Source organism: Poeciliopsis prolifica, unplaced genomic scaffold, assembly GCF_027474105.1.
Source record: "Poeciliopsis prolifica strain line A6 unplaced genomic scaffold, Auburn_PproV2 SCAFFOLD042, whole genome shotgun sequence".
NCBI lineage: Eukaryota > Metazoa > Chordata > Actinopteri > Cyprinodontiformes > Poeciliidae > Poeciliopsis > Poeciliopsis prolifica.
Genome location: NW_026562417.1, coordinates 4,097,812 through 4,111,037, shown reverse-complemented (window position 1 = coordinate 4,111,037; position 13,226 = coordinate 4,097,812). Strand labels below are relative to the sequence as shown.

The following is a 13,226-nucleotide window of genomic DNA, read 5'->3' as shown; positions in this document are numbered from 1 at the left end:
ACTTTCTTCTGTTTAGCTAAAAGAAGTACGAAACAACGTGATCATTTCCACTTTATATTTCTTGCTGTCACTATATCGTTTCTACATCATTTTCTTTGGAAGCCCAGGATCACTTTCCCGAAACCTTGGACCCCTGTAAAAAAAAATAATAATAATCATTCTGCACAACAACGCCCTCAAGTGGCAAACTGCAGCATTACGGGATGACGCCAGTCTAAATATAGTTCAGTTTCGGTTTCCAATCATCAGAAACAACACGGGGCGTTTCTTACTCGCCTTGCCCCGAGTGACACCTCAACCACAGCTGACGTCGGGACGGAAAGGGCTCCTGGAGAAGCCATGGAGACCCAAATATTACAGTTCATCTGCGCTAATCAAGGAGCAGTTGATGTCGAGGAGTTGATGTTCAACCTTTTCCCAGGGGAGTCCACGACTGAGGTGATTTCCAACCAGAGCAAGTTTGCCTTGTGTTCCAGCAACGGGCAGCAGAGAGTGGTGGCCAGGACCAGCCTGAGACTGTGCAGGAAGAAAACCTGTCCGGGGTCCTGCGGGGGGCTCCACATGTGTAAAAACTTCCTCTTCTCCGGCTCCTGTCACTTCCTACAAAGGTGAATAACTCGGTGGCCTTATGGTTGTCAGACTTTCTTTTTTCTTCTCAAGCTATAAACCTGTTCAGTTAAAAGTGAAGCCGTCGCAGCTAACTGGACGCTACTGTTTTAATGCCTCAGATTACCTGCGGTGCGTTGACGTGCTGCGGAAAAAGAACCCTTGATCTGATGACGTGCGGACAAACAAGTACATAAACAGACATGAGAGAAATGGCAGTATGACCTCAGAATTTGACTAGAATTGTGGAATACATGCTTGAAAAGTTTTTGACAGTTGATTTAAATTGAAAGTAGCAGAGTGATATCATTCAACGTTGTTTTTCTAACTCCTATCATGAGCCCATATATATATATATATATATATATATATATATATATATATATATATATATATATATATATATATATATATATATATATATAAAATTCGCCACTTTCAATCAAAATAAAAAGAAATTTCTACAACAAATGTCTATGATATGGTATGCAAATATATATATATATATATATATATATATATATATATATATATATATATATATATATATATATATATATATATTTGCATACCATATCATAGACATTTGTTGTAGAAATTTCTTTTTATTTTGATTGAAAGTGGCGAATTTTACACCAACCAATACAAAATACACCAATTTGCTTGTATCTGAATGACTGTTAAAACAAAAAGCAACCAATCATTCGTTTTTCGTTTTCCTTCGCTAACTTCTGATAATCCAATAAATGAGGCATAACTTGTACTAGTGACATAATCGCTTTGTGTTTTACCTTTTTGGAGTTGGCATGTTTTTGTATTATAAGGAGCTATGTTGGTAAACTAAACAAAAAAAATGCAGGAATATTATCTTTAATGTTACCAATATTAAGAAGAGCGTGTAGAAGAAAAAATAAATAAAATAAGCTGTTAATTTCTAAAATTTTCAGTTTACATTAAACACTTATAAAGTTAGCACTCAAAACAAAAGTCTCATGACAAGATTCAACGTAAATTCAACATGGGTTTTAATGCTATTACAACTCAAATGTTATAAACCATTTCACTGGCAGGATCACATCTTAACCTCAGAATTGACTTCTAAGCCATTTTAATTCAACCAAAATGCTGTTTTACCTGTTAAAAACAGGAACTGAAAATACACGTTTACAGTTAACAACAGTCACAACACAGTTGCCACCTCAGCTATTTTTTAGCTATATTAACAAATATCTCAGACAAAAAAAAAATGCAATATGGGCCAAAACTGGAATCGACAGGTCAGGCTTTTTAAGGATCGGAAATCCACAGTCAACCAGAAAGCTGCAATCGGCGGGCCCTTAGTAAAAAGAATCGCACAACAGTAAATTAATTTAAATAGAAAAATGAAATATGAGAAAATTCAGCAAAATAAATATATGTAGCTACAGTTTGTTGATGTTGGGTAATATCCCAACGACTGGGGAAACCCTGCATCCCACTGATGCGACATTTGCTAAAAATGATAAAAGAATCTTTTTCTTTTTTTTGGGAACAACTCTGCTTTCTGAATGAGACTTTAATCTGCCATGAAAACCTGCCTCTTCCTCCCCAACAGAAGAGGCTGCAGCTTCCCCCACGTTCTGAACTCTGAGTACAACCAAAGGCTGCTGAGGGAACATGAGCTGGAGGGCCTGAGCAGGGCGGAGCTGTGTACGCTGCTGCTGCAGAGCGACAACAGCATGCTGCCGTCTGTAAGTCCACCAACGCTTTTACATTCTCACCTCTTGAAGTTTCACATTAGAAACAACAAGGTTTATACTCAACTTCACTATACTTGACTGTGTTCCTCAGATATGTTTTGATTACAATAACGGTGATGGAGAATTTGGCCGCTGTACGAGCGGCTTAGCTTGTGAAAGACTCCACATCTGCGAGAAGTCCCTGACCCGAAGCTGCAGCTGCTCCAGAGCCCACGACTTCACTGCTTTTCAGCCGAAGAAGATCCTGCATGATAAGATGGTGCCCAACGACATGCTTCGCTCGCTGAAGACCGTTTACGCAAATCGAGAAGCGTTGAGGCTCCATATGAGGGGGAGATCTGGTAGGGCTAGGAGGGGAAACCTGATTGGTGCAGCTGGTGGCCAAGCGGGAAATGATATCAAAGGTAAATACACCAATTATATCATGGGAATAAATGATGCTGCAAAGAATTGCAAAAAAGAAGCTAATTTTGTGTTTTGTTTTTCATTTTTCCGTTTTTACTAGATAAAACGGAGATATGCATGTACTTCATTAAAGGCCACTGTAAGCATGAGGGTAAGCCTGTCATTCCCCACGGGACTTGTACACTTTCCTTATTTTGCTTCTTTAAAACATTTGTTATTTGTCTGTTTTTTGTTCTTTTCAGACAAATGTTTTAAAGCTCACGACAAGATGCCGTACAGATGGCAGGTCCAGGAAGGAGGCCAGTGGAACGCCTTGCCTGATAACGAGACAATCGAAAAGGAATACTGTGATCCCAGCAACTCGTACAGGTATTCTGCTCTAATGGGCATAAACCTTCTCAGCTTGTCACAGAAAGAAAAAATGAACTGCTCCATGCAGGTTTCTTGACAAATTGCCTTTTTTAAGTTTAACAAGATCTCACATTATGGAAGTGCCATTATATTTTGCTTTTAAAGTGAAGTAATTTAAATCTCTGTGATTTAAATGTAGGTCGTTGAGTCCCGAAATGAGAAGATTTTATTTTTTTATCTTCACATCCTGTTTGAGGCTCTTTCATTGAAGAAGAAACAAAGTAGCTGGGCTGTTGTGTTGACTGTCTGCTAGCAAAGTCTTCTTGTTGGGTTGACAACTTGTTGCTAGTTACCAGATGGACTTTGTCTCTTGGGAACTTAGATCATGTTTGTGTTGAGATCCGTTAGCTGCTGTGGCTAACTGTGTGTCTTTGGTTAACAGAAGCTAGCTGTCATACGATCGTTGGCTGCCATGCTTCTTTCTACCTCGGTGCGGCGGCAGCTGCCATCGGTTGTCTTTGGGAACCTGTAACTACACGGTTCCTTCTGCAGAATTCTAAGCAAAGCTTAATCAAGAGTTATTCTTTTGATCCATCAATAAAATACATCCACCTTCATTTTGAATTCAATGCTCCTGCAGTGTCAGAAGTCTTTTCTGTGCCTGAACCAGAATGGCTGTAGGAAGTAGGAAGTGTGCTGTTTGTTCTCTCCAGTGAAGCAGCACTTTGGAACTGTGGCTATGGGAAACTGTTGTATTGTTTTCCTAACTCCATTTCATTTTTCCCCCCCAAATTCTGTGTTTTTTTATTTCTATTTTCCTGAATTCCACCTTTTCCATTTTATCTATATTTTTAACCTAAAAAGTGCTAATCATTTACCACATTTATTGTGTTAGCATAATAAACTGCAGCACATTCAGTATGCTCCCCCATCTTTTTTATGTTCAAAATATCTAAACTTGGTTGATGTGGTTGGTTGTTAGTGCACAGTTATTATTTTTGTTCTTTGTTTATATTGTACAGTAGCCCAGAGGAGTCGACATTTTTCTTTTTCGGCAGCTTCCATTCCTTTAAAGTTATCTTCATAATTTTTGTGGCTGGCCCGTAAAGTCAGGCGAAAAGCATAAAAACATGTTTTGGTTGCTTTTTTATATTAAATAGTTGTTAATTTTGCACAGCTTTTCTATGGGAAACAACTGTAGCATTTAAAATTTAATTCGGACAAAAAAAACCCTAAAAATATGAAACGGACGCCATCTACATCGAAGAACTCCCACGATGACGGTGACGAGTTTAACAATTATAACATTTATTGTGATTCCTCTCAGTTCAGGAAAGCGTTGCTTTGTGTTTGCAGCAGCGGGAGTCCGCCTGTTCATTTTGACACCATGACTCGTGGAGGGAACAAAGTGCGGCGGCTCACTACGGTGAACTCTTTGGTTGAGCCGACCTTCATCCACACCACGGAGTGGCTCTGGTACTGGCAGGACGAGTTTGGAAAGTGGAACCTGTACGGTTCAGATGTGAGTACACAAAGTTTTTATATGCTTTCTAAATACTTGTGTCAAGATTTTGCTCGTTTTGTGCTCAAAATCAGAAGTTTGGGAAGTCCTCCCTCTGGCCTTATAGGAAATACAGCAAACATGTTGAATGAGATTCTCTGGTCAGAACCTGAGTCTCCATGTACTGAGCCAGAACCACCAACACTGTGTTGCAGAGCGCCGGAGGGAAATCATCAGACATCAGAAGTGAAACTCTGGAGCAGAAGTTTCTGGACAATGAGAGTGAAGTGGAGTTCTCTGCTGGCTCCCAGTCTTATACTCTTAGTATCCAGGGTAAAACACAAGACTTTGACATTTGAAACAGGTTCGAAAAACAAATAAATACAACTTCAATTAATATCTTTCTTTCCTGCAGACATGATTCAAACTAACAAGCATTACCGTACTAAGAGGCTTGTGAGCAGACGTCCTCGGTTTGTCTCTGCCGCTGATGTCCGAACCAAAAAAATGAGGTAGTGACCTAAAGCAGCTTTAGTTAGTCGTCTGGTTGTGAATGTTTTAAAATGGTTCAACATGAAACTTATCCTCACCATCTATTCCTGCAGAAAGCCTCCAGCAATCTTTTCTCCTGTGCCAGACCACTGGGACAAGACTCAGATCCCACCAACAGGATTCTCGGTATAATAAACTCACTGTAGGGTTAGGGTTTCCTGCCTCTCCACTCTGTGGGGGGATTGGGGTGAATTACATACTTTTTGTATAGAAAGCAAACAGCAATGATGGAATTCAAACCAAGACCGAGCCAGAGGGCGAATGTTTCGAACTTAGATAAATGTTAGATAAAATAACATTGCTCTGATATTTTGTACACCTCAAAATGCAAATATGACTGGAATAAACAGTTTGTTACTGAAGCAAAATCACTATATGGAATTAAATTAATAATTGTCACAATAAGCTCATACCTTTGTTAATAAATACACATTCTCTAAAATGGTCTAATTAACTTATATTTCACAAACTGTTACAAACTGTGTGTCGTAACAGCATTTTAACGTCAAAGTTCTGACACTCACTCCAACATGAGAAACTGAAAGTATTTTCCGTTTTCTCAGATTTGGATGTTTTTTTTGTTATTCTTCACAGTTTGTGTCCTGCCAACTTGGCCTCATTTTTGCCTTGGCGAATCACATTTGTTTGATATTTCTCCTCCATCCGCTGGCCCTGGTCGCTGCCACTGAAACCTTTCCTGTTTCTGTGTGTTGTAGAGAGTTGCCGTCCCGCGCACTTCGGGTGAATTTCAAAAGATTGAAGCACGTTTTCATTCGACCTTGAGAGGCTTCGATATTGTCAAGATAGAGAGGATTCAGAACAAGGTGCTTTGGGAAGCCTTTCAGTTGTATGTATGCTATGGACCAAGTTAAAAACTTGGATGGTTTTTTGATTCTGTTTATTTTAATAGAGTCTTTGGTCATTCAGCTAGTCATACTTTTAACAGATATCCTCTGGTAACTACCTCATGAGGTAGATACCTCATGAGGTAGCTACCAGGTGAAACTTTGGCAACATGTTACCTCTGTGAACATGTTTTTAAGGGACATTCCTTTGCCACATTTTTACCTTTAGGCAAAAGACTCAGATGAAGAACAACAACAATGGACGTGAGGTGGAAGAAAAGCAACTTTTTCATGGGACTGACTCGAAACACATCGACGCCATTTGTCTCAACAACTTTGACTGGAGGATCTGTGGCGTTAATGGAACAGCTTATGGCAAAGGTGGGTTAAAGGTGATGGTTCAGTCACGGTTTACCCCAGTGTATGAAAAGTCCTTTCTTTCTAAATTTACCTTATCAACACATGTAACAAAAATTGTACTGTAAAAGATACTTCGGTGTTTTTCCACAATCTTAACTTTTTATAGTTTCTTGGATGACATACTATGGGACTGGAGAAGAAACAATGTCATTCAAATAAACATGCTAAAACTCCATAATCCATTAAAGACCTGCCTTTCTTACTGCCGTAAAGCTCAACGTGTGTTTCGTCTTTCTCGGTTATCGTTTTGTTTCTAATCACAGGAAGCTACTTTGCTCGGGACGCTAAATACTCCCATAGCTACACTGGTGACTCTGATGTCAAAACCATGTTTGTGTCTCGTGTCCTGGTGGGGAGCTACACACGAGGGGACTCCAGCTACGTCCGACCTCCTTCCAAAGACGGAGGAGACATAAACTTCTACGACAGTTGTGTCAACGACATCGCAAATCCCTCTATTTTTGTTATCTTTGAGAGGCACCAGATCTATCCTGAGTACCTGCTGACGTATGGGACCACACACCCGCTGGTTGACATATTTGGTAGTGCACCAGTGAATCAAGGCAGTGCACCAGTGAATCGAGGCAGTGCACCAGTGAATCGAGGCAGTGCACCAGTGTATCAACGCAGTGCACCAGTGTATCAAGGCAGCACAGCGTCAAATCAAGCCAGCTCTTCAAACAATTCCTGTGTCATAGCCTGAGCAAAGTAAGAACAGTGGAGGAAGTTTAATGATTTTTTATTTTTATTAAATCATCTAAAACAAAAACATGTCAAAGGGGGTAATGATGTCTTTTGGTAAACTCAACGAATTATTCAGCAAACATGTCCAGAATATAAAAATGATGGAAGTGAAAAAAAGTACAAGTGGAGACTAAAATGGACAATTAAGTGACTGCAGATCATAATAACCCGGCGAGTAAAAAATGGTAGTTTCCCAGCCAAAATGGGAGACTTTACAGGTCTGGGTAAACTCTGCTTGCCAGCGGCTCCTCTGGCAGGCAGTAATCTGTGCAATAATGACAGATTATTACACTTAAGCTGGTGTCTAGTTGTCTACATGCTGTTTGGCTGACTGTTTTAGTTTTGTTCGTTTTTGCGAGCTGAAACAGCTCGGTTCGATGCTAAGTGCCTTGACAACCTTCACTTTTACAGCATCTTCTGTTTCTTATCGATCTTGTTCAGATCTGTGGCGGTTCATCACCAAGACCTTTGAACCTTACTGTGAGTTTTTGTTGATCTACTTTTCCCATTTCACTTTATTTGTAATCGAATTACACAGAATTAGAGCATTAAATACTTTGCCAGAACTGCTTTTTGTGAGCCACTAAATTTATGTGTCCCTTTTAAAAATTTAAAATGTAAAAAATAAGGGCTCCTTGATTTTAATTTTCTTTTCATAATGTATACTAAGGAATGGAGGATTTTACAAATCTTGATGTAAAGTCATGCTTCCTCCTGGATCATTTCAAAATAAAGTTGCTTCCTATTGTGAGCTTGTGTGACTTTCTTCATTGAACTTCATATTTATGAAATTTGTTAGCGTAGCAGATAAAAACCCCTAATGAAATAGTTTTCTTTTTTAAAACTTGACTAAATTGAATCTAATTTGTTTTGAACTTCCTCACACTTTGAATTGTGATTGGCTGAAAGGTGCTGTATCAATAAACTCACCTTGCCTTCCTGTGGCAGTATGTGAGAGCTCTTCTCTGTGTTTCATTCTTATAAATGATGTCGAATGGTTGTGATCAGACAGTAGGTGGAGGGTGGATGTGTTGGACTGTCATGTCCGCTGCATCACGTTTTCTCCATTATGCCTCTGCAGCCCATTAAGATGGAGCTTCCTGCTGTGACCCGCAGGACGTAACAGCCACCCCCCCACCCACTGGCAGGAAATATCCAGTGACATTAAATAGCCTGAGGAGCCACTTCCTGTCGTGTGCGCGACGTGGCTGCTGCTGTGTGGCCTCCCGGCTCCTCTCTTCCCCCTGCATCACATCCTCAGCCTGTCGGATGATGAATCTCACCGTTTCGGTTTCCTGATAAGAACAAGTTGGTGAAATGAGAGTCCTGTCCTGGTTTCTGGGCCGACCTGAGTGTGACGGCTCTCCTCAGTCACCGGTTCAGTTCTAGTAGATCAGTAATGTGTCTGTTGATCAGCTGATTATTAAGGAGCCACGTCAGATTTACACCAAACCACTTGAGGCCCGCTGAAGACGGGTTGCTAGGCAGCCTGGGGAAGTTTAAAAGAGCAGTGAAGTGGATTAAAAAGCTGAATATGGAAAAAAGATTGATATTTCCACACTGTCAACATCATGTTGCAATATTTTACATGATTATCACTTCGTTTTATATCAGTTTTTAGATGTCCTGTTAAAAACAATAAACTTTCATTCATGAATGAACTACAATAATAATACGTTTTATTTATAAACTCCTATATTTCCAATTGAAATCTCAGGACTCATTGAAGTTGCCCGCCCTCCCTGCACCTTCTTCAAATCAAACAAAATTGGTGTCAAATGTTTGTGCTACGTTTCTCATATCATTTTAAATATATTCAGACATGTTTCCAGAGGTCAACCAGACCCCTGCCCCCGAAATCGGACAAAATTGGTGCCAATCGACTCTACTACGATTGTGTAGCAAAGAATTTTGTTTATTTTGCTTTAACTTTGAAGATATTAATTAAAGTTTAAAAGTCAAAAGGTCAGCCAGCCCCACCACTTTCACAAAATCAGAATTTCTGATTTTGTCTGATTCATTGTGGCTTAAGTTGTAGCGTTTCAACTGAATTGCTCCGAGGCTCTGGATGTCTTTTTCAGGAAACTCGCATGAAATCCGAGGCTTCCAGAAGACGCTGCTGTGACGTGTTTGTGCTGCTCTGTGGACGGCCGCCCATTCCTCTCTTCTCGTTTCCCAGACGCACGCAGGAGCAACAGCTGCTCCACTGATGCACAGCACAATGCATCTTTAACGAGACAATGGCAACAACAACAACAACAAAGCTTGAATCTGGAATGAATCAGCAGAAAATCTGAAATGCAGGAGCTGCTGCAGCTGCTGAAATCTGGAATCACTTTTTGAAGCTTTCATTCAGTCTCCCTTCATTCAGCTTCACGTTTGTGGCGTTTGGTCATAATTAGACTCTAGTCATCCTGTTACATGAGTCGTAAGAATCCAGAAGAAAAAATAGGACCCAGTATAAAACTTTGGGAGTTGCAGCCGGTTACATCAGTGACGCCTGGGCTCAGTTGTCGCATATTTTACATCTACTGCAAATAGAAAATGATTCTTCAATCATTTCATTTTCCCGCCGGGTTGCAGTTTTGTTGCTTCGTCATGAATCGTCCAAGGACTGACCCGAGCCTCTGCAGGCTCTCGTGTCCAGATGGAAGTCTGCCGTTTCCTGTTAGCTCAGGTCACATCATGAGATCTGTGTCAGCATCTAAATGTACTTGGTGCATTTACTCTGTCCTGATGCACCAAAAGCTATACATGTAGTTGTCGTTTAACAATCAACCTTTGAATTATCTTTGAAACTCTTGAATTTGCAGGCAGGGTTTTAAAGAGGTGTATCAAAAGCAAATGAGGTGGATTAGCTGAGGTGGGATCATCCAGGACATTTCTACTGAGCGGCTAGCGTTTCATAGCCGTCTTCAGTCAGGAGCATACTCCGTTTCCTTGTGAGACTGACTGCTACTGGAGATCCTTCTCATCCATAGCCACTGTGAAGATACGGTATGAGTTCTTGAGAATAAATAAAGTATTTTTTGAAAAACTTTTCCCCCACAGCCTAATGCTGTCACCACCATGCTTCACCATGGAGAAATATATATTTTATTAAGCCCACATTTCTGTATCAAAATAAATATTTCACTGCTCTGATGTCATATTTCAATGTAAAATATCATTTTTTCCATCAGCAGTAAATAAAATATGACAGAATCTAGTCAGAGTTTATGAAATAGCAGATGCTGCTAAAAGCATGCCAGTCACATTGCTTCAATCAAAGCACATTCATGCGATTAAGTGGCCTAGTCAAAGTGGAGATCTAAATTCAGCCGAGAGTCTTCGGCAAAGAAGCATGAAAACATTTCTGTCTCTAGACGTCCAGACACCGAAAGCTGTTCCAATTTTGACTCTGGAGAAACAGAAAACAAGCCATACTTTTCAGATTCTTATTCATATAAATAAAAAAAAAGACATTGTGGTCAATCACATAGAAGCCCGATGAAACACAAAGCACGTTCATACATGAACATAGAGCCGTGTATGATTTCTGCTTTGAATGTCTTAATTAAACCATCAGCCAATCAGCTGCGAGAACCGACTGCAGTAATGAATCCAGTACACTCGTCACGTTCCCAGCATCCCTTGTAGAAAGAGAGAGAGTGTGTGTGTGTCAGCGTGTCTGCGCGTGAGAGAGACAAAAAGAGAGAGAGGAAAAGAGAGAGAGAGGAAAGGGTTTGTCTGACAAGCTGAGGAGGACCACGGATCGGAGAGCAGAAGAAGAAGCAGGAGCATCATCAGCATCATCCAAGAAAGAAGAAGAAGAAGAGTCATCATCCGACACTTGTTCATCTTCACCAGCCGCTCAGGTAAATTGCGCGTTTTTTGCGCATGTAATTCGCGCAGCGCCTCTTTGTTCGCAGCCGTTGTGTTTTTATCGCTTCCTGTCGCGAGGTTTGCTGTTTGGAGAGAGAAGCGCGCTCCACCGGAACCAGCCTTCCGCTTGGCCGGGACGCGTTCAGGGACTCTGGGTTCTGCTCAGCCTGTCTGAGGCGGAGAGTGCGGGGATTCCCTCCCTCCGCCGGGGCCCCGCAGCCCAGAAGTCCCGCACACTCCGGACCGGGGGGTATGGATCCATTTCATCACTGTGACCCGGTGATCTGCTGCAGCAGCAGCAGCAGCAGCTGCTGCTGCTGCCTCATCCAGAGTCACTTCTAATCCTCCTAACGTCACTTTTCTGTTTCCTGGAGGAATAAGTGACTCTTAGAGCTGCAGTGGATGCGGCATCTTAAAGGAATAATTCCCATTTTGATCGTATTGTCTTTTTACTCGGGTTTCTGTTGAGCGTTTGTGCGCAGTCAGCGTCTCACTTGAAGTGGATATCTTTCATCTCGTTTCTCTGTGATGTTACAGGAGTTTTGACGTTTGCAGCTAATCAGAGCATCAGTAGCAGAAGCTGTTCCTCGTTACCTTGGTTACTATCTGTTCTCACCTGGATTCTCTGCCCTTCCCACCTGTCCAGTTCTCTGTAAAAGTGTTTGGACTGTCTTCATCAAATCGTCCTGTTGCACTTTGGATTCTCCTTAAAATCACCGAATAATAATAGTAAGTGAGGGAAGGACTGTTAGCTGGCTGCTTTCAGTTCCACTGAGCTGCTATTGGATGAAGCCAGAGGAAGTAAAGAGATGAAAAATTTTACTTAAAATGTATTTTCAAATTTTTGTACTGACTCTTTATCATTTTGAAGATGCAGACAAGCAGCCAATCAGACTTGCTATCTGGCTCACGTTTAAAATGAGTATAAAGTGATATGTCATATTTTACTTGAACCTGGGGTTCCATTAAGAGTTCAGTCAGTATCTTTGGGGGAAACCTCTCTGAGAATTTTCTACCATAATTATCATATTCTACAAGGATTTTCTGGATTCGGTTAACAGTCCTCTCATGTTGCTGGTTCACCTGTTCCTCAGAGATCTTTTCCTTCCACTCAACTTTCTATGACGATGCTTTTTCTGAGTCACTGAATTCAGGATTTTCTATGAATCTATGAACCATAATCATCCAAATGACAAGAAACAAGTTTACATGACATGCAAATTTCGCTTTCTAAAATTTTTTTCATTTAGCTCTATTTCTGTATATATATATATATATATATATATATATATATATATATATATATATATATATATATATATATATATATTTCAGCTGCCTTAGAACTTTAAAAAAATAACTTATTTCAGTTTGACTTAGGTTTAAATTTCGATGTGTTTGTTTAATCTGCGTAAATGTAACTCTATGTTGCCAAAAAACGTATATTTTGAACCTGTTCTGCAGAGTTTAAGTAAAGCTGGACAGTAAATTTTAGATTCCGTTCTAATATTTGCTGATGATGATGTCATACTCCCAAAGTCACTCATGAAATATTAATGGGGCCATCAGGAGGCTGAGGAATGTTCTGCCCATAACCAGTTATCTACATCTGAGCCAGCAGATGCTCCCCAGCAGGACGGGGGCGTGGTGTGTGTGTGTGTGTGTGTGGGGGGGGGGTTACAGCCAATGATTACAGGCTTCTGGCTTCAGGAGGAGTTTATGAAATAAAACCAACCCTTTTTGTCCAAATTTAATCCCAAAAAGTGATCAACCAGTCAGGATAAGTTGAGATACAACAATTTAAGAGTGGATAATATGCACTACAGATTTAAAAACGCTGGCCACCCTGCTGCTACCCCTTCCAAGAAAATCAAGTTTCAAGCCTAATCAATAAATGTAAAACCCAATAAATAAATAAATCTATAATATTTTAAATATATATGCATATAAATAATTTATATATTTATATATTTCTTTTAGCCGTGCGCATTTACAATTTTTCTCGGCATCGTCTCTGCTGATGCCACTGATTCATGGCAACACAAACACCGTTTCTGAAAGACCCTCCCATTTCAAACCGGCATCTTCAGGACAGCCGTTACATCACCGAGCCACACACAGCAGCTGATATTCATTAACGCTGTCTCGGGACAAACAGTGAAGAAACCAGTGAAAATAACATCACTGATAATACTGTCA

At 40.4% G+C, this 13,226-nt stretch overlaps 2 protein-coding genes across 2 annotated transcripts in view; both read left to right on the top strand.

Moving 5' to 3' along the window:
• Nucleotides 1-186: 186 nt before the first annotated feature.
• Nucleotides 187-7,968, top strand: si:ch73-252i11.1 (uncharacterized protein LOC553517 homolog). The gene is made up of 12 exons (XM_055055801.1): nucleotides 187-608; nucleotides 2,201-2,336; nucleotides 2,437-2,749; nucleotides 2,851-2,901; nucleotides 2,993-3,119; nucleotides 4,458-4,623; nucleotides 4,818-4,935; nucleotides 5,018-5,114; nucleotides 5,208-5,280; nucleotides 5,871-6,001; nucleotides 6,229-6,380; nucleotides 6,683-7,968. Exons 1-12 carry the CDS (start codon nucleotides 340-342, stop codon nucleotides 7,120-7,122), a joined length of 2,073 nt encoding a protein of 690 aa, XP_054911776.1. The 5' UTR covers nucleotides 187-339; the 3' UTR covers nucleotides 7,123-7,968.
• A 2,826-nt stretch (nucleotides 7,969-10,794) lies between these two features.
• Nucleotides 10,795-13,226, top strand: part of LOC129376018 (synapsin-3-like) — an 88,442-nt gene continuing 86,010 nt past the window's right edge. The window contains exon 1 of the mRNA XM_055055413.1: nucleotides 10,795-11,020. The gene's annotated coding sequence lies outside the window, so the exon portion shown is untranslated. The remainder of the gene's footprint in view (nucleotides 11,021-13,226) is intronic.